Source organism: Vidua macroura, chromosome 3 (genome assembly GCF_024509145.1).
Source record: "Vidua macroura isolate BioBank_ID:100142 chromosome 3, ASM2450914v1, whole genome shotgun sequence".
Taxonomy (NCBI): domain Eukaryota; kingdom Metazoa; phylum Chordata; class Aves; order Passeriformes; family Viduidae; genus Vidua; species Vidua macroura.
This window is the reverse complement of record NC_071573.1, coordinates 61,221,971-61,248,331: the sequence shown is the minus strand read 5'-3', so window position 1 is coordinate 61,248,331 and position 26,361 is coordinate 61,221,971. Positions and strand designations below refer to the sequence as shown.

Below are 26,361 nucleotides of genomic sequence, written 5' to 3'. Positions count from 1 at the left end.
CTCTGGGACCTATGCTGTATTTGTTCATATAGACTTCCTTGGAGAAATGAGTTTTTTCCAATTAAACATGTATTAGGTTACTGTGTTGCCCACACAGTACACTGATGGAGACACAATATAATGACATATTCAGAAAGTTCCGTGTATTTCCTAATAGTAATCTAGGATCTTATCTCTTGTTCAGTGATTCTTAGAATTTCTGTGTGTAAGCAAACTTAGCTGAGAACTTTAACTTGGGGTTAAAGTTTGCATGACTGACCAAAATGACTTTGTGTGCAGCTCTCCTCACAGAATGAAACCCAGCATGGTGGTGGTCTTTTCCAGCTTAACGCAGTGTGGAGTGCTGATACCAGACTTTTTCTGAATGTTACCCATATAAATAGAATTTATTAGATCCTAGCAAACTTTATTTTGAGAACCGAGATGCATGCTGTGCATTGGTTACTTCACTGCATGAATCTGAATGTCTGTCCTGAGATTGTGCATATTCACATTTCTGTGTTTCTTCCTGTGTAAAAGAAATCTTTAGAGATAGTCAAGTATTTTATTGAACCTTGAGTTTAATTAAATGAGTTTGACTACCTCTTTCTCACTGATATGCCATGTTTTGTCAGGCAGAAGTATGAAATTTGCAAAACATTTCAATATAGAGTTTGGAAATGAAAATCAGTGTAATTCTTTATTACATGTATAATCAAGCATTTGCTTAGGTTTGTATGATTTTCAGGCCAAATTCTGATCATAGATGTGGTCCTGTATTCTGACATCTATCAGGAGATTCTCTGTATGAGTGGGGAACTTCTGTATTAACCTCAGAGATCAGATTTCAGGACTTTTCCATGGAAAGCTTCTGAAGTTTCAGGGAATTCACCAATACAAGAGGTTAGTTAGGGGTTCTACTGTGGAACAAATCCATATAAAATAGTAGTAATGGAATCATTAAGGTTGAGAAGGACTTCCAAGACTATTGAGTCCAGCCTTTGACTGATCACCACTTGGTCAGCTAGACCATGGTACTAAGTGCCATGTCCAGTCATTTCTTGAATGATTTCGCCACTGCCCTGGGCAGCCTGCTCCAATGGCTGACCACTCTTTCAGTGAAGAAATTGTTCCTTTTTTCCAACCTGAGCATCCCCTGGCATTGCCTGAGGCTATGCCCTCTTGTCCTGTTGCTGGTTCCCTGGGAGGAGAGGCCAATTCTCGCCTGGCTACAGCTCCTTTCAAGGATTTGTAGAGAGAAAAGTTTCCCCCTGAGCCTCCTCTTCTCCAGTTCCCTCAGCCATTCCTCATAGAACTTGTGTTCACTTTGTTCTATTTATATTCATTAGCAGTGATCTTTTTAATATCTCATTTTTAACATTCTGCTTTTCTATCAAACTCACTGATATTAATGTTGTAATATCAATTTCAAGTGAAGTTATTAATATGATTTGGATTTCAGTATTCACTGAAAATTATCATTCTTGAAAAACAAGTAGAGAAGTACTCCCATTTTAAAGCACTCTAGCTCAAGACTGAGTTTGTCATTTGAATATCAAGTCTGGTTTGTCCCAAGGAGCCTCCGTGGGTTGATGCAGTGAAACTCACAAGGTCTCTTGGTTGAAAGCTTTGTGCAGAACTCCATATCACAGTATACAAATGAATGTGTGTCTTCCCTTCTTTACTTTTTGCACTCCACTAGTAAAGTTAAGGAGGAAATTTCTTACTACAGTTGAAAACATCTACGCTGGTTCTGTAGAAACTTTATATTGATCACTTTCAAAAAAGAAAGAAAAGGAAGAAAGTAGAAGAGAAACAGAGGGCTAATCCAAAGGCAGAGTTTTTTATTGTAAAAAAATCCCCATTATTTGTTTGTATTGTACACAAATACACTATTTCTATGTTCTTCTAAAGTTATTCCTATATATCATTTGAAAAAATTGCCCTTAAGTTACTGTATACAGATATTGCCTTTGCTCAGAGGAGATAAAATCTAATTCAGAGACTTTCTAGTTGAATTGATGTCCATTCATAGCTAAGAATTTGAATTCACTCTCTTAGCAACAAACTCCGCCTGGCATAGTCTTACAACCAGAGATGGGGTGTGTGTTTTGTGCTGATATACCTTTCATTCCAAGTGATAATTGTACTTAGGGAAACAGCCTCATAAGAAATGTGTTACATTGTAGAACATTCATTATAGCCTCAGGTAACGTACTGAAACCATTATCCTTTCTCAACAGTGTACGGCATTTAGTGTCCTTGCTCCTGGGTTTTACCACTACGATTTAACCTGTTAAAAGCAGTATTTCAGTGATGAAGAGGAAAGAGCAGCCCTGATCTCCCTACAGCTTTTCTTCTTTTCTCCTGGTAATCATTCCATATACTAACTGCCCTTCCTCACTCTGTGGCAGCCTGGAACATTCGGCTTACAGTCTTCCAGAGGATGCGTTCCCTGCAACTGCAACTCTTTTGGTTCCAAGTCCTTCGATTGCGATGGAGACGGGCAGTGCTATTGCCAGCCTGGAGTGACAGGAAAGAAGTGTGACCGCTGTGCACATGGGTTTTACAACTTTGAAGAAGGAGGCTGTACTCGTATGTAAATGTTTTCCACCCAAACACAGATTGGTTTTGTTTGTTTGTTTGTTTGTTTCTAACATTCTAGTTTGGCTAACTTTGGATTGCCTAACATATTTTCCTGACGGGGTTGTTCATAGACAGCCTTGTGCATCATTCACTTGACAAGGGTGGTGATTAGCAAGAGTGAAATACCCAAGGCATTTCTGCTATTTTATGAAGATTGTCGCTTTCTCTCTCCGACTTCCTTGTTTCCGCCCGGCTCATTTTTCCCAGGGTGCTGGCCAGGTGCTTCCGGGAGCGGTCGGAGAGAAGCGACAAGCACCTCTGTGGGTTCGTTTGATACAGGCAGAGCTATTTAGAGAGCGCGATCATGCCCAGGATAAAGAGACTCAAGAGACTGGACACTTGTTGTGCAGTCCAAAGTAGGTTGTATTTGCTCGAACGCCGCACGTACAAGTGACCCCGGTCTGAGGTTGGATTACAGTTTTTATAGGGAAAAATAAGAGATAAGGTGAAACCAATAGAACAATGCCCAGTATGAATACATTATAGGTTAAATCCAATGGGAATAGATTCAGGGGGAGGGTAAATACACATAAAAATACAGAATAGAAACTCCAACTTTAGGTTTAGGAAACAGAAACTCTAAACTCCAAATTCACAAAGCTTTTTGCTCCATTTGTGTAGCCACGCACCACCACATAGATCTTATGAATTTTATTTTATTTAGAAGGAATAGGAATGTCCTGTCCTTTACTCTATGCAGCGTCTGCCAAAAATTTCCATGAAGTTCCTATAATTTAGTTAAGAGTATCACAGAACTCTGATTAAAATTTTTGCCAAATCACATCCACTTGCGGGGATGTAAAAGGAAAACAACAAAAACACACACTCCCTTTGACCTTTTCATTGTTCTTATATGGTTGATCCTCTTACATTACCACAATCTTTTCCTGTACAGTAATATTTAGTTGCTTACTTGAACTTTCTGTGTGCAAGAAGATCTTTAAGCAAAACTATCTGCTATATCCCTTGTGTAAACACATGAAAAATCTCCTTCTCTAGGTGCTGAAACTCTATCATTTGACATAAATATCCAGCCACCTCTTTACCTTTATTTTTTTCCTTTTGGAAATCAGGTCAAAGACTGAAATGAATGCTTCCTATCCTTGAAGTAGTGCAGACTGCTATATCAAAAAAATACCCAATCAATAGGTTTCTTCACAGGGAAATATCTGTCTTTCCTGAGAGAACTGTGTTTTTCAAGTCTCAGAGACTCATTTAGGTGCAATCACAGGACACGTAGATAGTTGGCTAGTGTAACTGACTGCTGGGATGCCAGAATGCTGTTATTATTCTTCAGGTATAAAACATATTCTTTCCAGAAGCAGAAATCACAATGTCTCGTAATCTGTTCTTCCTCCTTTCCTATCCTGAATGGCAGCACAAGGAACCAGTTTAGCTCTCTACCTTTTCTTGCTCCTTTTTTTATTTTTAAATGGAAGTGGCATCAAGGCCTCAAGACCCATATTTGTGCAGCAAAATTCAGTTTTACCTATAGCGTGGATAAACCTTGAGACAAGCTGGATTATAGATTATGTTTGAAAATGTTGCTCTATGGTGTTGTCTCCCATAGGAATAACGGGTTCAAAAACACTTACAGGTTTGAAAAGTTCAGATACAGTGGCACCTCAGAAAAGCGAGAGATTGTTCTCAGGCTCACTGATGAGAGAGCTTGAAATAAAATGCAAATGATAACTGCAGTCCTAAAGCCTTTAGCAATTAAATGAAGGGCAAAAAATTCTATCATTTATGATTAGCATCTTATTCTAACATTCCACAGGTTAAAAGCACATCACTATTGTGAAATACAACAAAATGTTGGTAACTACAGCTGGGGAAGGAAAATGAGAGGGCTATTAATGAATTTGCACATTAAAAATTTAATTGCTCTCTTGGCAAACTTTGAAATGACAGGGTTTAAGAAACAGCAATGAAATGGTAAAATACTGTAGATCCAAGTAACATTTTAAATATAAATGAATTGGCCTGTGATCATCAAATGTTTAAAGCAACAGCAGCAGCTATAGATGTTGAGAAAATCCAGAATTTTGAAAGTTCTAAAGTTAATAGAACAGGTGGAAAGGAATTCTGTTTTCAATGTGCTGGTTTTTTGACATTTATTTTTAGTAGGCTTCTTATGTATTCCTTCAAATGACAAAAAATAAGAATTAAATTATGAATCACAAAGAAAACCAGAAATTTAATAGAAGTATATCAAATCATGCTGGAAGGAAAAGTACAGAAAAATTAATTTCATTGTGACAGTTAAGTATCAAATAAAATATTGGACCTCTTTTATCTAGCATTTATCCAAAAAGAATATAATTTGATTTTTGCTTGTGCAATAAAAATCCATAAAGCCTGAAAAACCCTGAAAGCATTGTCAGTGTTGACATTCTAGCAGCAAAGATACAAAAGAGGTTTCTATTTCACTATTGCTTGCAACAACTGTGTTGTATTTTTCCCTCCTATTTTGAAAAATAATTATAGAAGTAAAAATAGGAAAAACACTTGAGTATCTCCTTTCCCTCCATGCCTTTTTAGCCAATTTTGTGTAAGACCCAGAAGCCCATAGATGAGCTGTCACATCTGAAACCCTCAGTTTCCCAATGATATGTATTCTGAAACTTCAAGTTACAGTGTGTGAAAATATTTTAAATAGCATGCAACACATTGTGGTCCTGCCATGATGGAGGCAAAACTTGCTATCTTCTTTGCATCAGTTACCTTATCTTGAAGGCATTGATGGGGAAAAATAAAGGTCAATTCTTATTTGAACTATAGAGGGGAGTTCTATCTTTGCACATCCCTTGTTTTCTAGTTTCAGTCTGAATTGAAGTATTTCACAGTAAAGGCAATGAACGTAAATGAAGCCCTCAGTAACAAAGTTACACTTCCCTTTAAACACCCAAGGAACAGGTTAGCACACAGAGAGTCAGTTTGCTTATGATGCTTTTTCTCTGACCTCATGGGTTATTTTGATGGTGGGTGTGAAAGCAACCACACCAGTTCTCCTCTTTCAATCACTTGTGTGTCTTGTGCCCCTTAACTGCTTATCACTTGCATACCTTGAATCTGTATTTGCCACCAATGAATTGTTCACTTAATAATCCTTTAAGAGCAAAGACTACTTCTGGAAGCACTTCCAAACCTGAAGTATTTTTAATTTGGTATAATCTGCAAAGAATACCAGTTTCCCATGGAGAGGAAACATCAGGTTGTTGATGTCCTCCCAAGGCAGAGGATATGTAAACTGAAAAAAAAAGGAATAGAAAGGGGAAAAGAAACTTAAACACCTTTTTTGCCCTTTAAGGAAAGTCTCTTTAGAGCAGCAGAAATTTCAGAAGGTATTTCTCAATTTGGTATAAGGGGTTAAATAGGCTGCAAGTTCCCTGCATAGATGGCTCAGAGGCCCTCAGGTGGCCTCTTAGAGGAGACAGCACGGGCCCAGAAATTGTATAGCAGCACTCCTGCAGTCAGGTCACAAGAGTGCACCGTCTCAGAAGCCTCTGCACTTCTGCAGTTGGTGCCTTTATTTTTCCCATTCTGTTCTCATTGCAGCTACTTCAACCACAGTTAACCTATGTTTGGCTGCTACTGGTTTTGGTTTCTTGGGGTTTTCCCTACATTTTCTGTCCCATCATGTCCACAGATAGAGAGTTCACTGTACAGTAAAGGAATGATCCTAACCCCATTAGGGTCTGCTCTCCAGATGTCACATAAAGGGATAACTTTTCCTGTGCTTTATTTTTTCCTGTCTCCCATGAAGCCTGTGAGTGTTCACGTTTTGGCAATAACTGTGATCCTGTCAGTGGACGCTGTATCTGCCCTCCCAATACTGTTGGAGAAATGTGTGACAAATGTGCGCCAAATCACTGGGGCCATAACATTGTCAGTGGCTGCAAGGTGAGTGGATTTCTATTTTCTCTATGTGTGTTACCTCTTTCACAGTAATTTATAGCTGGAACACAGTTTTTGGTTTGTAAATCGTGGCTTGTCTCCATATTGCAAGTTTTGGTGCGAGACTGTTGTGTAAATGTTGGCAATCTGTTACTGTTACTGCGCTACAGATCCTCTGTCTCAGGTATGCAGCCTGTAACACAAAACACCCTATTGGTTCTGCTGTGACACTGAGTCAGTGTCCTGCTTCAGCCTGATTTTATTTTATTATGGCTGTGTTTAACATGATTGAGGAGATTACCACAGTATTGAACGATGTATGTAGATGTATATTTACAGGTAATCAGCAGTGCCTTTGGGGAACAAATTTTCCTTGGCCTTAATGGTGACACTGCTGGGAATTTGGACTCAGAGTTTGCTTGAGAAAGGCTTCAATTTGTGCATAAAAGACAGCAAGGAGAAAAGAAAAGAAACATCCACCTTAGTTGCAAATTGCACTTTATTCCCGTGTTTTTAAGCGGAAACAAACCTTATTATTAGTCTTCAAATCCTTCTTATTCCAATATTTGACACAGAGTTAAAATATCTGAAGGGAGAAGAAATAGGAAAACAATGATGGAATGATGAGGAGGCCATGAAAGCTGTTGCTAATGACCTTGAGTTGAGGGGCGCAGTATTCAGTTAAGGTTGAAAACTGGTGACAGTGGACATCGTGCGAAGTTCAAATGCCTTCTTCCTCCCTGCTGTGCTCATTGATGATAAGGGATTTAATAGTACTGCTACAATTACTCCAGAAAACTATATCTTTTTGGAACATAGTCATACACCATTAATACTTGTTCTTAAAAGGCCGTTAGTCATGTAGATCAGGCTGCAAAGCAATTGACAAGAATGATTTCTTTTTGGTATGTATGCAAAACTCCTGTGAAACCTCCGCAGTGCTGCTGTGATATAGATTCCTGGCTTCTGAAACCAGCCTAATGAGATTGAAGACCTCTGTTTGAGCTCTGAAGTATATTCTCTGATTGTCTTTTATGTGAGCACATTAGTATGACAGTTCCATGGCACCATCTAAATTAATGATGATCAGCCCACATCTCTTTCAGTATGTTGCTGCTAATTTGTGCAAAGTGAGATGTGAATCTCCTGTTTTGCAGTCTTTCTAGAAGATTTCCAAGGCTGTTTTAAGTCTGGGATAGAGAGCATTGTAGAAAAATGCATAAACCATACATTTCATCTGATTGTAATTTAGGTTTTGATAATGAACACTTAAGATATTTCAGAGAATGGTGAACAATTTGTTTTCTCAGCTTTGTGTTCAAATGTATCTTGTAGAATAAAGTTCTTTCTGTCAGAAAGTTTTATTTTTTAGGTTAGGTAGTCTTCTTGCAGACTAATATTTAACCACTTAAATATTTAACCACTTAATAGTTTCTCTGGCATTCAGTAAAGATTGCATCTGTATATTTCCTGTATATATTCACCTTTATAAATGGAGTTTTCAGATCAGAGGAAAGGTGCTCTAAGTAGTCATTTAATAAACAGTTTTGCTTAGAAGCTGAATCCACATTTTCTTCCTCTCCTTTTCAGCTTTGTGTCTGTAATCTTAGCAAGTCTGTCTATGTCAGTTACTGTGGTAACCTGTACTTCTGGCACTGAGTTTTTGCTGTACACTGAACTTCTCCATATGATATTCTGGTCTCTGATTACAGCCAATGTCTTGTATTAACTGTGCAGTGCTACCACAGTAATAGCACTGAGGGATTCTTCTGTTCTTTGGAAATCTGCAGTTTTCCCTGCTACTTTTGTATGGAAAATCACCTATTTCAATCCTCACTTGCCAGTGCAAGTCTTATTCTACGAGCAAGTTTACTTCCAAATATATCACATGACTAAATCTCTAGTCCTTACTGTGTCTTGTTTGTACAAAGAGGATAGTTACCTGTCTGATGGATGAGTAATAGGCACTGAACTAGATTCCTCTGGAACCACTGAACCCATTGCTCCTGAGCAATTCCAATTTTAGGAAAGTGTTCTGAACATGCCTGCAGAGAATTTGCATACAAAATACTTCTTAGAGAGTGCTTGTAGTTTCTGAGTTAATTTTGTCCACAAAGTATTCCAATATCCTTGCCCCTTTTGGGTTTATTTGTTTTCAATGCCTAACTTATATATGGTAAGTAATATCTATTGAAAAAAATCCCACCAGTGCTGTAAATGTATTTAGTGTAAATGCTTGACCCATGTTTAATAAAAATACATTACTGGCTTTATAATTTAAATATGTTATTTTTAGACAGTGGAAATTCATTGCTGTATTTTATTTATAAATACTTAAAAGAGTTGAATTGGTTTTCGGTTGGGTTTTGGTTTTGTTGTTTTTTGGTTTTTTTTTGAGAAGCACAATTACAATTGCTTGTTTCTCTCCTTTTCAGCCCTGTGAGTGCAGCCTCATTGGAGCACTAAGTTCTCAGTGTGACTTAAATACAGGCTGTTGCTTCTGCCGCCCTGAATTCTCTGGGGAAAAATGCACTGAGTGCAGGTTAGGCTACTGGAATTATCCACATTGTGTCGCTTGTCAGTGCTTTGTGGCTGGGACAGATCCGCAGAGCTGTGATGCAGAGGGGAAGTGCTCTTGCATTGATCACTCTGGCCAATGCAGCTGCAAGGTAGGACAATAAGGCTGTAAACTGATCTTATAACTGCTGTGAAGTTTATTTCAGATTTCATTGGCACTTGCCCTTACTTGTTCAAACAGTATATGCACAACAATCTTCTTGGTTTTCATAGTGCATTTGTGAACTGATGTGTGTGGAGTCCAACATTAAGAAAGACTTCAGGGTTTATCAGTTGCTTTTTCACATACTGACACTTGCCAGTATAGCATCCTCTTCGGAGGATCCTTAGCATCCTCTTTTTCCCCCAATTTTTATTTCTGTCTATTCTTACAGAACTGTTGCCAGTTCATCCCCATAATACAATTCTTGTTCAGATTCTGGGCACAATAAAAGCAAACACATCAGTAACCACAGTATGCCACAGTGCTAATTCAAAGTACATTGATTTAGATGGAGTCAATATTCATCATTTCATGAGTAGAATTCACTGTAATAGTATCTGTTTAGAGTAGACTTCATCCAATTAAGGATCATTAAAGCAAAGAGTTTTGGCATCATCATCTACAACATTCTTATTTGGAATTGTGCTTGGTAGAACAGCACACTTAGGTTGTTTGAGACTTGGCTGGATTGCTGAGCTTACAGGGCAGTAATTGGTGGTTTGATATGCAGTTGGTAGCCAGCAAGCAGATTATCCCAGAGCCAATACCTTCCTCAGCGACACAGATGACAGAATTCATGATCAGCACATTTGAAAATACTGCTGACTTGGAGGAGGTCGAGGTTGATGTGCTGAACAGTAGAATTACTGTCTAGAGGGTTCTTGAAAAGCCTGATGACTGGGAAAATAGAAAGGTCATTAATTGGAGTGGAATGACCTCAAGAATCAGTACAGTCTGGGAGGAAGAAGCCTGAGTGGCAATTCTGCTGGTAATCACAGTTTAAACCCACTGTATAATCTCATGGTAAATAAGGCAAACTGCCCACTGATCTGGATGCAGTGAGCCCAGTGGCCAATGCAGCTGCAAGGTAGGACATCACAAAGAGCATGGCGAGCAGGGAAAAAGCTTTATCTACTCAGTGCTCTACTCTTACTGTAGCTGGTGCTGGTAAGCTGGTGCACTTGGAAATGGTGTCCAGTTTTAGAGCTTGATTTGAAAGTGTTGTTGAGAAATTGAAGAGGGTCTGGAGAAGAGTCTCAAAGCAGATGATCTGTGGGGATGTACTGAGAGAGCTGGACTTTCTCTCTTAGGCTGAAAAAATAGACTAATAAGAGGAAATGCATTTATGGCCTATTAGCCACTTCAAAGAGTAATTGATGGAATAAAGTCCTTTCTGACAATGGCAGAAGATGTAACAAGGGACAGCAGCTGCCTAAGGGAGCTTGGGAATTTTGGATTGGACATTAGAAAAGAAAAAATCAGAGTTATGCAGCAGTGGTACACATTACCCAGAAACATGTGAAATGTCCATTCTAGGAGATTTTCAAGAACTGGCTAGAAAGTGGCATGGGTAAATGACCTAGCATTGATGATAGTTGTACTTCTAGGGAGGAGGTTTTTAAAAGTGACCCCTAGAGATTCTTTCTGTGATTTAGATTAATTCTTCTTCTTTAGGTCTGTATTGACACAAAGAGATAGTAAAATGGAAGGATGAATTTAAATAATTGAATTGCCAGGTAATTATTTTGTTAAATGGGCAACAGTCACTTAATTCTGAGTTTCAAGACACAGAACTGTAGAACAAATTAGGTTGGAAGTGACCTATGGAGGTCATCTAGTCCAGCACCTTGTCTGAAAGACACTGCTGAGGCAGTACCTCCAAGCATGGGGAGAGATTTGGCAACCTCCTTGTGCAAACTGCTTGACCACCCTCCCATTTTCTGGTATATTTGAACAGGAAGCATTAGGTTCTATTTCACAAGTACTGACTCATTTGATGATGACACCATAAGAAAATGGAAGTGAGTTGACCATATGGACTGTCTGAATAAAACTCAGTGCTATTTGCCCTGTGCCAGCCTCTGTAATGCAGAAATGGAAATATCTCAGTTCTTTCAGCCTCTCTTGATACATGATAAGCAGCAGCCCCTCTAACCATCTCAGTGCCCCATTTCTGGATTAGGTCCAGCATGTTACAGAATCACAGAATTGGTCAGGTTGGAAGGGATCACTGGAGGTCATCTAGTCCAACTCCCCTGCTCAAGCAGGGTCCCCTCGAGCACATGACTCAGGGTTGTGTCCAGGCTGCTGTCTCCAGAAAAGGAGACTCCACAACTTCTCTGGGTCATCATTTTTCTTGTAGCTCTTGTAAGCACTAAGTAGGAAGAGTGGGGGTTCATGGGATTTTAAAATAGAAGTGTTTCTTTGTTGATTCTTTTAAGGCTAATAACATAGTTGCTTCTATGTTTCTCTGAGTGCAAATGAACAGTGTATATTTAGCTGATGATTAATGATAAGGAAGTGCAATTGATATGAAACAAAATTCAAAGCAAGTATAAAATTGTTTATGAGAGAAAATGGACAGATAATGCTGAATTAAGTAGGCATTTTCCCCCCAGAATTTTAATCTAAGGTTAAATTTAAATCTAGGGTTGGTTAATCTTTTGTGTAACTTTTTTTGAAATAGTTATACATTGGAGAAACTAGATTTTTATAAAATTATAATTGTTCCCATTAAACCAGCTGCAGAAATGAGCTCTCAAAGGCTCAGGAGCCTCAGTGTCAGCCCTGACAAAAAGCAGCAAAATCTAAGCTAAATACAGTGTACGCACATTTGTTGATAGAACATGTGGAAATGAGGGTTAAAACTGGTAAATTCTGAGGGATAATGTCGGTTTCTTCTATAAGCTTTGGAAAGTTTAATTTTTTTAGATTGGCTTCTTCACAGTAATCTCAAGAGAACAAAAAAGGTCTGTGGAGAGGAAAAGCCAACCAGTGTTTTCATATTGTTGACTTCTTTTCTTTTTAATACCTTGGTCTCAGTATGAAAATGGTTTTAAAAGGCTCTGCATAAATTATTGTGTATCTGCCCTATCTGGAATAGCTTTCTATTTGGACTAATTGAAAAATGAAAATAAAAGCATTGACATTACAACAGTGAAACATTTCAGCCTTGTTAATACTGTTCAATGATGTGGAAAACAATCATGAAGAGGGGAAAGCTTTTCTCTTCAGAATTTCCATTAAAATACGTTTCTCAGCAAGAACATTTAGTGCTGTACCTTAACTATCTGAACATGTCAATGCTAATTCCTATTAAACAGAAGGCTTGATTAACATGGGCAATTTCAGAACAACTTATTTTTCTTATCTTATCAATCAATTATTGAGCATGTCATGCCCAAAGTGCCATTTAATTTTTCTGTGCTTACAACTTTCAGTGTGAAGCCAGCATCTATTGCTCAGAGCTACTCAGTGGATACAAATGCAAATGCCTTAATTACATTAATTACATATGTTTGCATACACACGTGATAAGAAGCTGGAGAGTTTCTTGAGTATTTCCTAAAGCTTATTATTATTTCTTGCTGCACCCTGTTATTATCATTACAGTAGGATTTTCTATTTCTATTGCTACTTTGAAATAAAACTTGATTTTTTTTTTTTCCTTTTAAAAACACTCTCTCTCTCTTCCAGGTTAATGTGGAAGGTGTCCACTGTGACAGGTGCAAGTCTGGTACATTTGGTCTCTCTGCCAGAAACCCACTTGGCTGCAGCAGTTGCTATTGCTTTGGCCTGACTACACAGTGCAGCGAGGCAAGGGGGCTGATCCGCGTGTGGGTGAGTAGGAAACTGCTGAGCCATGTAATGCGATAATGTTGTTTCCTGCTGGCATCTTTTAGTCAGGCACTGAGAGGTAGCTAGAAAATGGCCAAACATTTAAGCAATCGCTTTCCTCTTTATGCTTTGAGGAGTGGTGAGAGCGGTATGTTCCATTAGACAATCAGGGTCAAGACATGAAAAGGAAATAAGTAGATAAGAAAATGAGTAATAGGATAGCTGACATCCAGCCAAAGTAAAGCTATTAAACCCCAAGAAAGGGCAAGCTGGTCATGTGGGGAAATTATGCAGTCTAATGCATTGCAACATAATCCCTTGTATGTGATACACAGTTTACCCAGGTGTATTCAAAGGTCACAGATACTTGTTGTCCAGTATAAATTTCCCATCGTTCAGTTAAACTGTTTATTTTCCTTATTGGTGGGGTGTTCTTTCATTTTTAAAAAAGAGCTTATTGAAGCTATATTTAAATTCAAGCATGAAAAGGTATAATCCATCAGAGCAAACAAAGAGCTCTACACCTGTTTGTGGAAGAGGGCCTTGAGACCTATGCTGGACTGATAAATAAGGCAGACTGGATGTCTCCATTTATCTGTACAACAAGCACAAAATTCACATTGAGACTGCTGCCATGCCAGCCCCTCAGTTGGATTCTGGAGGAGAGATTTCTAATGGAAAATTATTCATTCTGTCCCCATGTATGGTTAGTCATAGCTCTGCTTGAAAGAATGTCAACCATAGAAGGAATGTCTGCCTAATGCAAATCAGCCAAAGCCCCAGATTAGTCATGTACAAGCATCAGTTTGATAAGGATACTTTAGGCTGAAATCAAGTTAATCTCTCTTGCTTAATATAATATGGATAGCACTTATTCTCCTGTTCACTGTTCAATCCCATAGCACCTCTTTCCCTTCCCAGTGGATGAAGTGATTTGTTATGATCTGACCCAGTTTTTCTCATTATTTCAGTTTTGCCCATCATATACTGCTAGACTGGAGATGAAAGGCTGTAGAAAACTGACAATTTATAAAATTTAATCAAGTTCCATAACAGCAACAGTTCTGGATAATTGTGCTTTGACCCTTATGGCAGCACAAAGCAGAAAAAATTTAAACCTTCTGATTATTTTGTTTCTCTTGATTAATTTCCTTTTGTATTTATGCTCATATCTAAAGAAGTGTATGTCCATGTTGCATCTAGTATTTGGTACTCTCATCCATTTCAGAATTGATACAGAACTGTAAAATAAGTGAGACTGTGTTCTGCTGGCTGCTAGTGGCTATTTTGGATACTCTCAGGTGCTTCAAATGACATTAGACTTGTTTAAACAAGCAAATCCAGATTTATATGACAATAAGGCATGGCTGATGAATGATCTGAAATTCAAATGTGTTGACCATTTTCTTGGTATCTAAAGTATTAAACAGTAAAATACAGTTATGATACAAAATCAGTAAATCTCTCTCAGGGCTGGCAATGTTAGGAGTGCTTCCATGTCTGAACAGTCCATAGATGCTGCTGTAAATGGAAATACCAGGATACTGAAAGTACAGTCCAGGGTTTGGTTGATTCCTTATTACCTGACTCCTATCTCATCACCAGGTTGTTGATGGTATGACTTTTACCTGCATTTGTTTTCATTTTCACTCTTTGGGAGAAAGCAGTATTGATACCAGCTCTTTGCATCTGTTCACACATTCCTTGAGATACTTCCATTGGCACAGAATTACTAAGACTTTTACTACAGTTTTTGATCAAAATAATGATTTCAATATAATGCTAATTAGACTTTGTCAACCAGTCTAAGAAAATTACAAGCATATAAGTGGCATCCTTGTATTTTTTTAATAAAGCTGAATTTAGAGTTACAGAAACCTTCACTGAAGCCTCACTCTCTGCAAATTGCCTGGAGAACATTTAGCTTGAATATTGCATAGAGGTATCAAGGCATCAGACACTGTGTTTTACAGCTCCAATGATCTATAAGTGGTGAGAAAGTGCTTCTTTGTAAGGTAACATTTCTCACAATCTGAACAAAAGAGGCCTGAGACTAAAATAGCACTATGAAAATCACTGCGATAAAATTCATGGAATCACTTGCTGATTAAAGTATTTTAACCAGTGCTGCTACATTCTTTGTTAACATTGAGGACAAGGTGCAAAAGGCTCAAGGGGAAAGTCATTATTAGCACTGTTCATACCTGAAGGAGTAGCAAGACTGCTTTGTGACAAATTGCTCATGATGTGAAATGAAATTACCTAGAAGTAATTTTTTAAAGAGCTAGAATTTAAAGACTAACACTTTGTGGAGAAAAAACAGAGTTAATTTTCTTCTCAATTTTTTCAAATATGCATAGGTGACCTTGAAGCCAGAGCAAATGATTCTGCCACTGGTGGATGAAAAGCTTCAGCGTAGCACTCTTTCAGGGATTGCATTCCAGCCTCCTGAAATAGTAGCAAATATAGAACAGGTGATGCAGGAGCTTCGATCAGAACCTGTTTACTGGAGACTTCCAGAGCAGTTTGAGGGACGAAAGGTAAATGTAAAACTCCAACGAATACTGATGTGGCTTTGCTTTTTTTCTTTTAATCTTATTTTATTATTTTACAGTACCTTTTTTCCTTCCCAATAAGCATGTCTCCACACAGTGGAAGGTACTTCAAAAGAAAGTAAATGCTATTCCATTATTAAAAACTATTTGCTCTGTTATCATGGAAATTCATAAAGTAACACGAACAATATTTTACATGTTAATATCTGTAAATATCTATGTTCTATTTTTCCACAGCATAAATTTTCTCATAAAAATGTTATTTGAAAAATTAAGCTACACAAATTTAATATAACACTCTTGCAATTTTTTGTTTCTCTCATTTTTAAGCAAAAAATATGTGATATTTGTAGATTACGTGGGAGAAATGATTGAAAGAACCGTTCTTTTGGATGTTGTTATGCACCTCTGTGACAATTTATTTTGCACTTTTGATATTCCTTGGTTTGATGGAGCACCAAGGCACATACAAGGAAATAGATAATGTACTGGTTTTAGTGTAATATAATAACAAAATGTGGATGAGTGTTTTTGAACACAACCCTTGTCCCCAGATAGTTCCACAAGTACATATTGCTATTTTCTACCATGCATGCATTCATTAGGCTGTGCATAGGTGCCGAGCACATCTAGCTCCTTCCCAGGAATTTATTTTTAGCTAACTGAAAATGAGATTTCTTTTTGTGCTTTGCTAGCTGACCGCTTATGGAGGGAAACTGAAATATGCCATCTACTTTGAAGCACGAGAAGAGACAGGTTTTACTACTTACTCCCCACAAGTCATCATAAGAGGTGGACCTCCCACAAATACAAGAATTATTGTCCGGCATATGGCTGCCCCTCTGATTGGCCAGCTGACAAGGCATGAGATAGAGATGACAGAGGTAACATTTCCATCTGTTTTTATTGGCCCAAAACTTAGGCATGTGTTTTTGAATATTGTTAATAAACTGTCTTTTGTGTTTCTGTCTTTCAGCATGAATGGGAATATTATGGTGATGACCAAAGAAACCCTGGACCCTGGGAATATTATCATGGTAACCCAGGTCTCAACAGGACAATGTCTCAGGCAGATTTCATCTGGAAACATTATGGAGATGACTCAAGACCAAGTAGAACTGTATCCCGGGAAGACTTCATGGACGTGTTGTATGATGTTCATTACATTCTTATCAAGGCGACTCATGGCAATATCATGAGGCAGAGCAGGTAACTCTTTCATGCAGTGATCTGAAATAGTGCAGTAGTCAGATAATCTCATAGACCTCTCAGCTACTCCCAACAGAATTTGTATTTATGACACCAGCTATAAGCCATTGCTGAGAAGAAAGAGCAGACAGAATTTGCATTTGGCAGAGCGGAAGACACAGAATAGGGAAGTTTTATGCACTAGAAGATTTAAATCACACTAGGCAAGTAGAATCTCTATTTTCAGGATCCTAGAACAGAAAACACATGTAGGCACACACATTCTGAAACAAACCTAGTGTACTTTTTGAATAAAGGTCTACTTTATGAAAGCATGATGCTGTAATTAAATATAGATGTTAGCGCATAAAGAAATTTTCTCCTGCAAGGGGGAAATTAAATACATTAGGGTCACATTCAACATCTTCTGTTCCATCTATTAATGAATCAGTTATGCAAGGAAATTAAGATAGCACTAAGTTTGAAGTGGACATCAGGCAGCAACATGACAGGAACAGTACAAAAATCTCTGCAATCTAAAGGTCAGTTGTAAGATTTATACTGAAAGTAGCAGTCAATTGAACAAACAAGGAACAACTGCTTAGTTATCTATTCTTCAAAGAGGAGTCTGTTGTTTACAGCATATCACCAGGTGAACATAATTCAGTAACAGTATTCTTGTTGAGAAATGCTAATTCTCTATCTATCTCTATGTATAAATAAATATGGCCTGCAAAGTGAAAAAAACAACCTCTTTTATTTTCAACCAACACGAGTAAAGCCTAAGCGTGAAATTCAGGTTAATGGAATTCAAGAAAATAGTTATTAAAGTGCTCGGAGGATATCAGCGAGCATCATCACAGGTTAGAAAATATAACATATGAAAGAAGATATAAAGAACTAGATATGTTTAGAAACTAGAAATTACTTTAAGATGCTTAAAATGTTGTCACAGAGAAAATGGAAAGAATGACTTCTCTGTTGCCTTGGTGGGTAAGTCAAAAACAAACATGAACTTAAACTTCAGCAGGAAAGATTCACATTAGACATGAAAGATAAACTGCTGGGACTAGAGAAGTTCTAGAATAGCTTACACAGACTATTGCACAAAGTTTTTAATAATTAATACACAATATCCTTTGCAATCAAAATTTATGGGTAAGGGGATAGGAATAATCAGAGATAAACTCCAAAGGTTTCCAGAAGTCCTTCTTATGATTCTGTCTTTCTGATAGAAATGATAAGCTAAAATTATTTCTAGATTTCTAAGGTACAAATAAGTCTTTAAGAGTTTGAAGGCATTTGGAGTTTGAAGGTGAATAGTAGGGGCAGATACTGTGCAACTTCACAGTACTGCATGACAGAAAACATAGTCATTTTTGCTGCTATTGTTTCTCTTTAAAGTATATAATTTGCAGAAAAGTATTCATGTAGCTTGCACTGGCTAGATGCTAAATATTAGTAACAGATGCCAGAAGTGTTTAACATTGGTTTAATTTATTTTTGGCATAGTCCATTTAGGATATTGTATTACAAGCAAGGGGATTCCCAGGAAAAGAGTTATGAAGGTAACCCCAATGCAATGTGGAAAATTTGAGAAGTATATTCATATTTCATGTATGTTTCTCCCTTCCCTATAAGCAGTACAGATCTTAGTTCAGCTGTGGAAACAAAAACTGAGTACTATCTCAGCTGGAGCATCAAAAGGAATTTTGACAGCAAAGCTGATTTTAGTCTATGGTGCATGTGACTCCTGTGACTGCACTAGGCCTGCACTGCTCCAGCATTTTATCAAGACTGCCCAGTAATGAGGCAGTCAGAACAGGGGAGGACTTTTCAATTCCAAGGCAGGTTTGCAAGGTATCACTTAAAAAAACAGAATATATTTTTACAGCATGGCATTTCAGAATGTGACATTTTATGACAGCAGAGCTTAGCAAACAGTTCATCTGGTCTTTCTGGTAACTCTCCATCTGAAGTCATAACCTTGCATATAATTCTATATTTGATTTTGGAGGAGTTATGTCACAATGGATTTTTATGATCTGTCTAGTTTATCACATTTATCACATGATATCTGAGACTTTAGGTAGAATATAGCAGAAATATATTATTATTTTTTTCAAGTTAGCACCTTGAATGATTTCAATGGAAATTTTGTGTGAGACTAAAATATAAATCCCCAAAAATGTTTCTAAAGGTTAGTGGAATATTACCTTGCATAAGACTTGAAGACTTTTATTAAAAATAAGTTGAGACCCATCCCTAGAACAATATTTATACTCAAATTTAAACATATGTTTGAATTAAGTGACAATAAAACATTTGTTTAAATAGAGTGTGTTATGCTTTCCAAATAAGGGCCCTTTTCTGAACTAGTAAAGCTTCTCTTTCCACTTGACTGTGCCTAATAGAAAAATATATATAAAGCTAAAGAATCTGTAGATGGGAGGAGTAAAAGATATATATGAAGTATTTTTACTTTTTTTTTAGGTTTTAATAGTGCTTTAATTTCAATTGCAAAATTTAATAGCTGCAGGTAAGTGATAAACTACAGGAAAAACACTTTAAAATAAAGTCAAAGTAGCAGTAGCAATTGGGAACATAAAAATAACTTCATTCTAGTGTTAGCACTCTATTAACTAAACAGTTTAATAGCAATGCTAATGTTGTTTCTGCTTCCAAGCTGTAGCATTATTAGTGATTTAGAGGCTTCTATCAGAATCCCAACCCAAATATTTTTCTCTTGTATTGTTCATTTTGTTGCCCTCATTTTCACATTCAACACTCTAAATGGAAACATTGCTTTTATTAGATTTTGTTTTGCAACAGGGCTGTGATAATAAATTTCTTGAATTGAAGTATGCTTTCAATTTCACTGCAAATTATTTCAATATTCCCAACAGCAATCAGGTAGCAGTTGTTTGGCTGCTGCGTAATAGACAGTTTCCAAAAGTCAGCCAAGCCTGACCTTCCTTAAGTAATGTTTTCATACAAACAATAGGTAGCTTTGTGGTCCTAGAGTGTATTGTTATCTAAATACAGCTTTATGACAGTAAACAGTTTTTCAACTGTGCCCTCACTTTTGAGAGTGATGAAGAGGCAGATTTCATTTTATTTTCTCATTAAATGTACAGAGATTTTAATGTAACTTTATGTTGACATATCAGATGAATACGTTGACAGATTAGATGAATGGTTTTGCCCTCTTGATTTTCAGTCTTCTGTTTTGACCTGGCTTTGTTTGCTTGGTTTTTTTGGGTTTTTTTTGTTCAGTTTCCCTGTTTGACTGAACCCCTTTCTTCAGGTAGTAAGAAGAGAGCATAGGGTTTAAGTCACTAGATTGCTTTGGGGATTTTTATATTGACACAAGGTTATCTGGTCATGTAAGCTCAGTCACAAAACTCTCATCTCGTTCAGTGGTGGGCATTTGCTTTTCCTCCATTCACCCTGACATTGGTACCTATGTGCCAATGAGCAGAACAGCACCACTCAGTCCCTCAGGAATCAAGGTCTGGGAAAAGTTGAACAGACTGAGCATGAGAAGAGGTGAGCAGCTCTGTGAGCTCCTCTCCATTAGCATTGTGCTCAGGCAATGCTGAATAGACTCTCTCCGCATTATTGACATTTATTCGGCCAGTTAGTCAGACAATCTTTGACATTTTAGCTTAGGTTAGCATTATATTTGAAGCTTTAAAATTTACACTGTTCTGCGCATTTTGTTCCTCTGAGGCAATAGGTGTTCCAGATCATAGTATTCATTTAAGGAAACTAACAAATCCCCAAAATAAAGAAGTAAGCTTAAAGTACAGCATTCTGATACACTAGGATTAAGTGTATTTCATTAGATTTTATATTTGTTGTCTTTGTCCATGATGTACTCAACCCTATTTAGCAGGTCAGCATTCATGCTAGAAAGACAAGGAGTGGTTGGGAGGCAAGGATATTATTAGGATAGATTTTATTTTGTTTTTTAAATAGTTGCCTCATTAAAAGCTCATTAAGAGGACAGTTTTACTGCCATACCCCTGAGAGTCATCAGTTTCTTAATGAGTCCCTCCAAATGAAGAGCCAGATATGAATTTTTGTATGTTAACTTTTGCTAGTTTGACTGAAAAGAAATTGAAGATATAGAATCAAGCTGGAGATTTAGTTAGTTATACTGTTGCCTAGAACTAGAAGATGAGACCAAAGGTGGTGTTAACTTTGTAGTTTCTTGGGATATGCAAAAAAACAGTGTTGTTTGTCTGCTGTAGATCAAGAATCCTACAAACAGCCAAATGAAACTGTTTCCTCTTGTGCCAACTGACTGTAAAGTAACTGGGTTTGAGTGAGTGCTTGACTAATCTCATTGGAGGTGTTTGCTCTTTTTTTCCAGGATTTCTGAGATCTCCTTGGAAGTTGCTGAAGGCGGCCGTGTGTCTGGGATGGCTCCTCAGGCTTACTTGATAGAGAAATGTGACTGCCCATTGGGTTACTCTGGTCTGTCCTGTGAGGTACAGTACTAACCTAACTCCCAGGAAAAGTCTTTGTACCTTCTCTGGTCCATTCATTGGCAAGGTGTGAATAGTAATTGAGCGTGAATTCATTTAACTGGCAGCAACTCCCTTAATTTAATTGCTTATTTTCTCTCGCAGGTATTTCTCTCACAGGGAATTTCAGCCCTTTTTTTTTTTAATTGCTGTAGGCAAATATGCCACTGAAACCATGGCAATGTCTCAAATACTTAGAATACAGGAAAGTGAGCTTTACTGGGACAGCATTGCTGAGGCTGAATTGTGTGACTGATGCTAATAGATCAAGCCTTTTTGAACAGATGAGGGTATAGTACTCTTGTAATTGTAAAATACTAACTTTCTGAACACCAGGAGAAAAGTGTTGGTCAACTAAGTGACCTGGGTGCTCCTTAGACATGCACTATATTTATTTTTTACTTACAATTTCATGCTGAAGATTGCATATTTCAAAAGTACTCAAGTGTTCTAGTGAATCAGCTGGCTTGTTTATGCTTTTGTAAAATTGATTTCATTATAGGTACCAGAGAAATTGTTTAAAATATAATCCACTGGCTGGAGAATGTAAGTTAATATTTTTGACTGTCTGTGCTCTTGATGATGAGACTGCCAATCTTTCTGTGTGCAGAATACCGTGTTTTCATTTTTATTCAGCACAAGCAATTCTGAATTCACTGTTTGCAATTGTTAGGTGGAGGTAGCAGGGAACAACATCTTGAGTATTTTGCAAATGCCTGAAACATCCTAAGTGGGATCTTGTAAGGGTTTCCCCCAAACTAGCAATGGGAGAAAAATTGAAGTTAATGAAAGGAAAGATACCTTGTTATCTGTGAGAACTCTGATCCCTTTGGATGTTATACATGATTGTGCTATGCAGCAAATAAGTCAACAAAAACAGTAAGTTCATGGGAAAGGTGTGCAAGAAGGTGAATGAAGTAATTTTCTTTGCACACTATTTCAATAAGAGAATACACCTGAACTTGTGTAAATACATGAGAAATTAATGGACTCTATTTGCTTAGAAGTACAGATTTTTTAAAATTACTGTAGCAAATTGGATTTTTGAAGAAAAATATATGATAACGTAATTAGAACTTTTTTTAATTCACACCCACCAGGGGCTCAATAAATATCTCAATTGCAACCTTCATACTTCATTCTTAATTGTGTGATCTTCACATGCTCATAACTTAGTTTATTTTTAGTCGGCTCAGTGAAGGTTATAGTGTGTTCTGTGAAGTTTAGCAGGAAAAAAAATTTATGATACCCTGGCATTTTTTAAGCAGGTGTTAACATGGTGTATGTGTCTGTGCCATGCTGTATCCATATAATAACATTGTAAAGACTATATGCACAGCAGTTTTTACTAGAAGTGACATTTATATCCCCCCCTTTTTTCCCCTTTTTTTTTCCACATCTAGTTGTAGGCTGCAGAAGCAGTGGTAAGAATTCTCCTAATGGCTACTTCTGAAAAGCTTCCCAACTGCCAATTAAAAATGTCGTCTGTTTTATCTTTTGTCTGTGTTTTATTTAATCTCAGAAATGCTTCGATCAAAATAGGTGGTAAGACTGTCAATGGCATGCCAGAGAAAAACCCCAGTTTAGTTAATTTTGAGGATGTACCATGTATATATAATCTGATTCTGAAGTCATTCAGAACTTGCAAAGCTGTGTTTTGTACCTTGTTTGGACAAGTATACTTGTGGGGATAGAGAGGGAGGGGGAAAAAGGATATTTTAGTAAAGAAACAGAACTACTTTCATTTGAGATTATTTATCTAGGTTAGAATTCTTCACAAACCATGAAAGGGAAGATAGACTGTTTCTATGCTTCAGAGAACTTAATGTGGTCTAAGTCAAAATAGAAGGGGAAAAGCAGAAATGAGTTAAGATTAATTTCTTTGTGATTCTAAAGAAAATAATTGTGTTTATACTTTTTCCATAACTTCGACTCCTGGAGGTTTTAGCAATGATTATAAAACTGTCAGAGTGGTGATATATGAATAAATCTAGCATGTCAGCTAGTGCTTCATTAAAGAATCCTGCTTTTGGTCACAAAAATTGCTTACTCCAGATTCTTCTGTTTTATTTTGCATCTATTATATTGCTGTGTGAAAAGTGTACCACTGCTTTCCAAAAAGCAGAAATTGTGGTCTCCAATAGGAAATGACCTCATCAGCCAGCTTTCACAGGCTCCTGGCACCACTAGGTGGTGGGATTTATACATGGGACAAGAAGGCACTTGCCTCTAATGGTTTCAACTGTCAAAATGTTCCTGTTTGTGTTTTTATGCTGCCATAGCCGTGTGCTTTCTGAGAGCTGTTAGGGCATCCACAGAACTGTGTAATAAGCCTGAAATAAAGATCAAGTGTTTGATTTTGCATGTGTCAGCTTTGCTAGCAATTTTTGGGTTATTCCTGGAATTTTATTGCCAAGCTGCAGTAGAGGAAACTTAGTGATGGATGAACTTGGTTTGGGGCTGATAGATTCAAGACATGGAAAACCTTTAACATTTTGAATTCTGTACTTTTATGGTGTTTAAATTATATAGCTATAAATAATGCAGCCATGCTGCTATTTTCTTGTTTATTATTCGGCTTTTGCTTGTTATCCATCAGGTAGTGTGTAGGCAGATACTAGCTTGTCAAACCTGCAAAGCATAGCAGGGACGAAAGAAACAGAATCATCATGCTTGCTCTCCACAGTCCATGCAAAAAAATTATTTTGAAAACAAACTCTTGTCTTAAGTAATGAAAGGAATGACGCTTGATGCACAGTGAGAACAGAAAGGTGTTCTGCATCTGAATGAAAGATCTCTCAAGCTGTAGTATAAAAGCCTGATGCTAGTAGAGTGCTCCAGGGATTTTTCAGCCATGTTTCCAATTAGGGCTGGCTCTTGTTATCTGTAAAGTACTGTATATTGTTTGTAACACAGCTGGAAGCCTGTCAGATTCTTTTCACAACTTGTAAAAACTGGTGATTGGAAAGATGAGCTTGCAATGCTCCCCACACACAGTCCACTCTGTAATGATCTGTTTTCTTCTGCATCTTTTTTTTTATTGCAGTCATGCTCTCCAGGATTTTATAGGCTTCCATCTCCACCTGTGGGAAGGACACCTGCTCAGTCCTTAGGCACCTGTGCTGTATGTGAGTGCCATGGACACAGCACTATGTGTGACTCCGAAACATCAATTTGTCAGGTATTACACTTCTAAACCTTTTCCGGAAGTTAATGTAAAATTCCTAAGTTGTGCTACTAATCTAAAAAAATAGAAGACAATATTTTAATAGAATTTTGCCTAAATAGCTTAAGTGTCAAAGTTCAGGGAGAGTCATGAAAGCAAACTTTTTTTTCTGTTCTGATTCTCTAGAGTTCAGATTATGCAGTGCTTTTTCACCCCTGAAGTACTATTTGTGTAAAAAGAAAAGCTAGACACCTGCAAAACAAAGAAACAATGTGCCATGTGTCATATAATAAACATAATTCTGCTCTTAAAGGCAGTAATACACATGACCTGGTACAGTAAGACTGAATTTTAATTATTGCTCCTTCTCCAATGGCTGGAATAAAGGAGGGAAGAAAGGATAAATGGGATAAGAAATTCTGTAGGATACATCTGGGTAGCTACAGAGATGTATTCTTTCTCCTTTTAAGCCTGTATATTACTCAGCAGACATTTGATAGAAGCTTAAAGCAAGCATTCCCACTGAGAATCATATCAGGGAAGTTATGTATTGAAGTAGGTTTAAATCCCTAAGGCTAGGAGCAGAATGTTTTTTGCTTTCTTGTAATTATCAAATGCAGCTTTCATTCTGTCTCCTTCCTCGGCAGGATTGTCAGCACAATACCGCTGGTCACCACTGTGAGAGGTGTGCTCCGGGATTTTATGGCACTGTCCAAGGCTCTCCGGATGACTGTCGGCCTTGTGCTTGTCCCCTATCCATTCCTGGTAACAAGTAAGTCAGCAAACTCATGCCGCAGAATTGCCTTTCCAGCGAGCCAGAGCTTCCTTCTGGGCTCCCTGTGTCCTTTTTCAGATGGCTGGCTACAGGAGAATTGCCTCATGGAAGCTATAATAAAAACTGCTTATCTACTTTTGCAAATTGATCTTCCTTTAAAAGTCAGAAATTGCTCCCTTGTTAATTTGTGATGAATAAATTAATAAGTGCTAGAAAATACAGTACTCAAGATAATGAGTGTGTGTTATAAAGATAGTTTCATAAATGGAGGCAGAGCAGAACCCAAGTACAACGTACCCACAAGGGAGCTGCAAAAAGTCTTATATATTATGTTGGTATAAATGTGTTACAGTGCCTTTCTTGCTCCACTATAGAATTTATTGATTTCTTATTTAATGTTATATGAGTTTTAGTCAATTTGTGAAAAATATAATAATTTAAAAGCATTATAGTTATTGCAGCATAAATTTTACCGGTTGCTTTATGCTAATGAGCCTTTCCACGATGCTTCTGCATGTGTTCCCAACAGATGATATTTTAGCACTTGAGATTTGTTTGTTGTTTTGCTGAGAAGCTCTTAATGATATTTGGCATCATACTGTAGTAGTGCAATGAACAGCTTTGCGTTTCATGATTGTGCTTTTGAAAAGCTGGAAGTGTTCTCTGAAACCATTTTTCTGTGCTTTGTCTGGCCTTTAGGATGTTTTAGTGAGGATTTCGGTAAGTATAGCTGAGAGTTTAGGGGGTTTCTTTTTACTTCCTTTTATCATTTTGTATTGGTCTTGGGTTTATTTTGAAGGAGGGAAGTCCTTTTTCAAACATTATTAGATAAAGATATCATAGTCTTTAATCCACAGCATGAGTTTTTAAAAATACTTCCAAATCTCAGGTGTTTAAAGAAATATCCTTTATCTCAGAAGTTACAATGCATTATTAACTACAGGTTTTTCTGAGGTTTGCCCATTTCATGAGTCTTTTCTGTTACAGCTTGATTATGTGTTCTGTCTATTAGTATCAGAAAAGGACATTCAAGTTGCAAAGAACAAGATCAACCAAGTTTCTCAGTTTTGCAAATCAGCAAATATTGGAAAAAATTGTATGTTACTAACTGGCAGTATGAAGGGCTGCAAATATTCCATCCTATCTTTTTCATGCGGCTTAGGAACCTTTGGTTGCCTAGAAATACATGTATCAGATCAGAAAATGAGTGGGGCTCTTCACCTGGT

General features: G+C 37.4%; 1 protein-coding gene across 1 annotated transcript in view; it reads left to right on the top strand.

The window, feature by feature from the left end:
* LAMA2 (laminin subunit alpha 2) overlaps positions 1-26,361 on the top strand; it is a 336,361-nt gene that overhangs the window by 216,138 nt on the left and 93,862 nt on the right. Inside the window, exons 21-30 of the mRNA XM_053973291.1 lie at positions 2,394-2,574; positions 6,392-6,528; positions 8,958-9,191; positions 12,779-12,922; positions 15,280-15,459; positions 16,170-16,358; positions 16,451-16,683; positions 21,041-21,158; positions 24,241-24,375; positions 25,008-25,132. Of these exons, the coding sequence (XP_053829266.1) occupies positions 2,394-2,574; positions 6,392-6,528; positions 8,958-9,191; positions 12,779-12,922; positions 15,280-15,459; positions 16,170-16,358; positions 16,451-16,683; positions 21,041-21,158; positions 24,241-24,375; positions 25,008-25,132 (1,676 nt within the window). The remainder of the gene's footprint in view (positions 1-2,393; positions 2,575-6,391; positions 6,529-8,957; positions 9,192-12,778; positions 12,923-15,279; positions 15,460-16,169; positions 16,359-16,450; positions 16,684-21,040; positions 21,159-24,240; positions 24,376-25,007; positions 25,133-26,361) is intronic.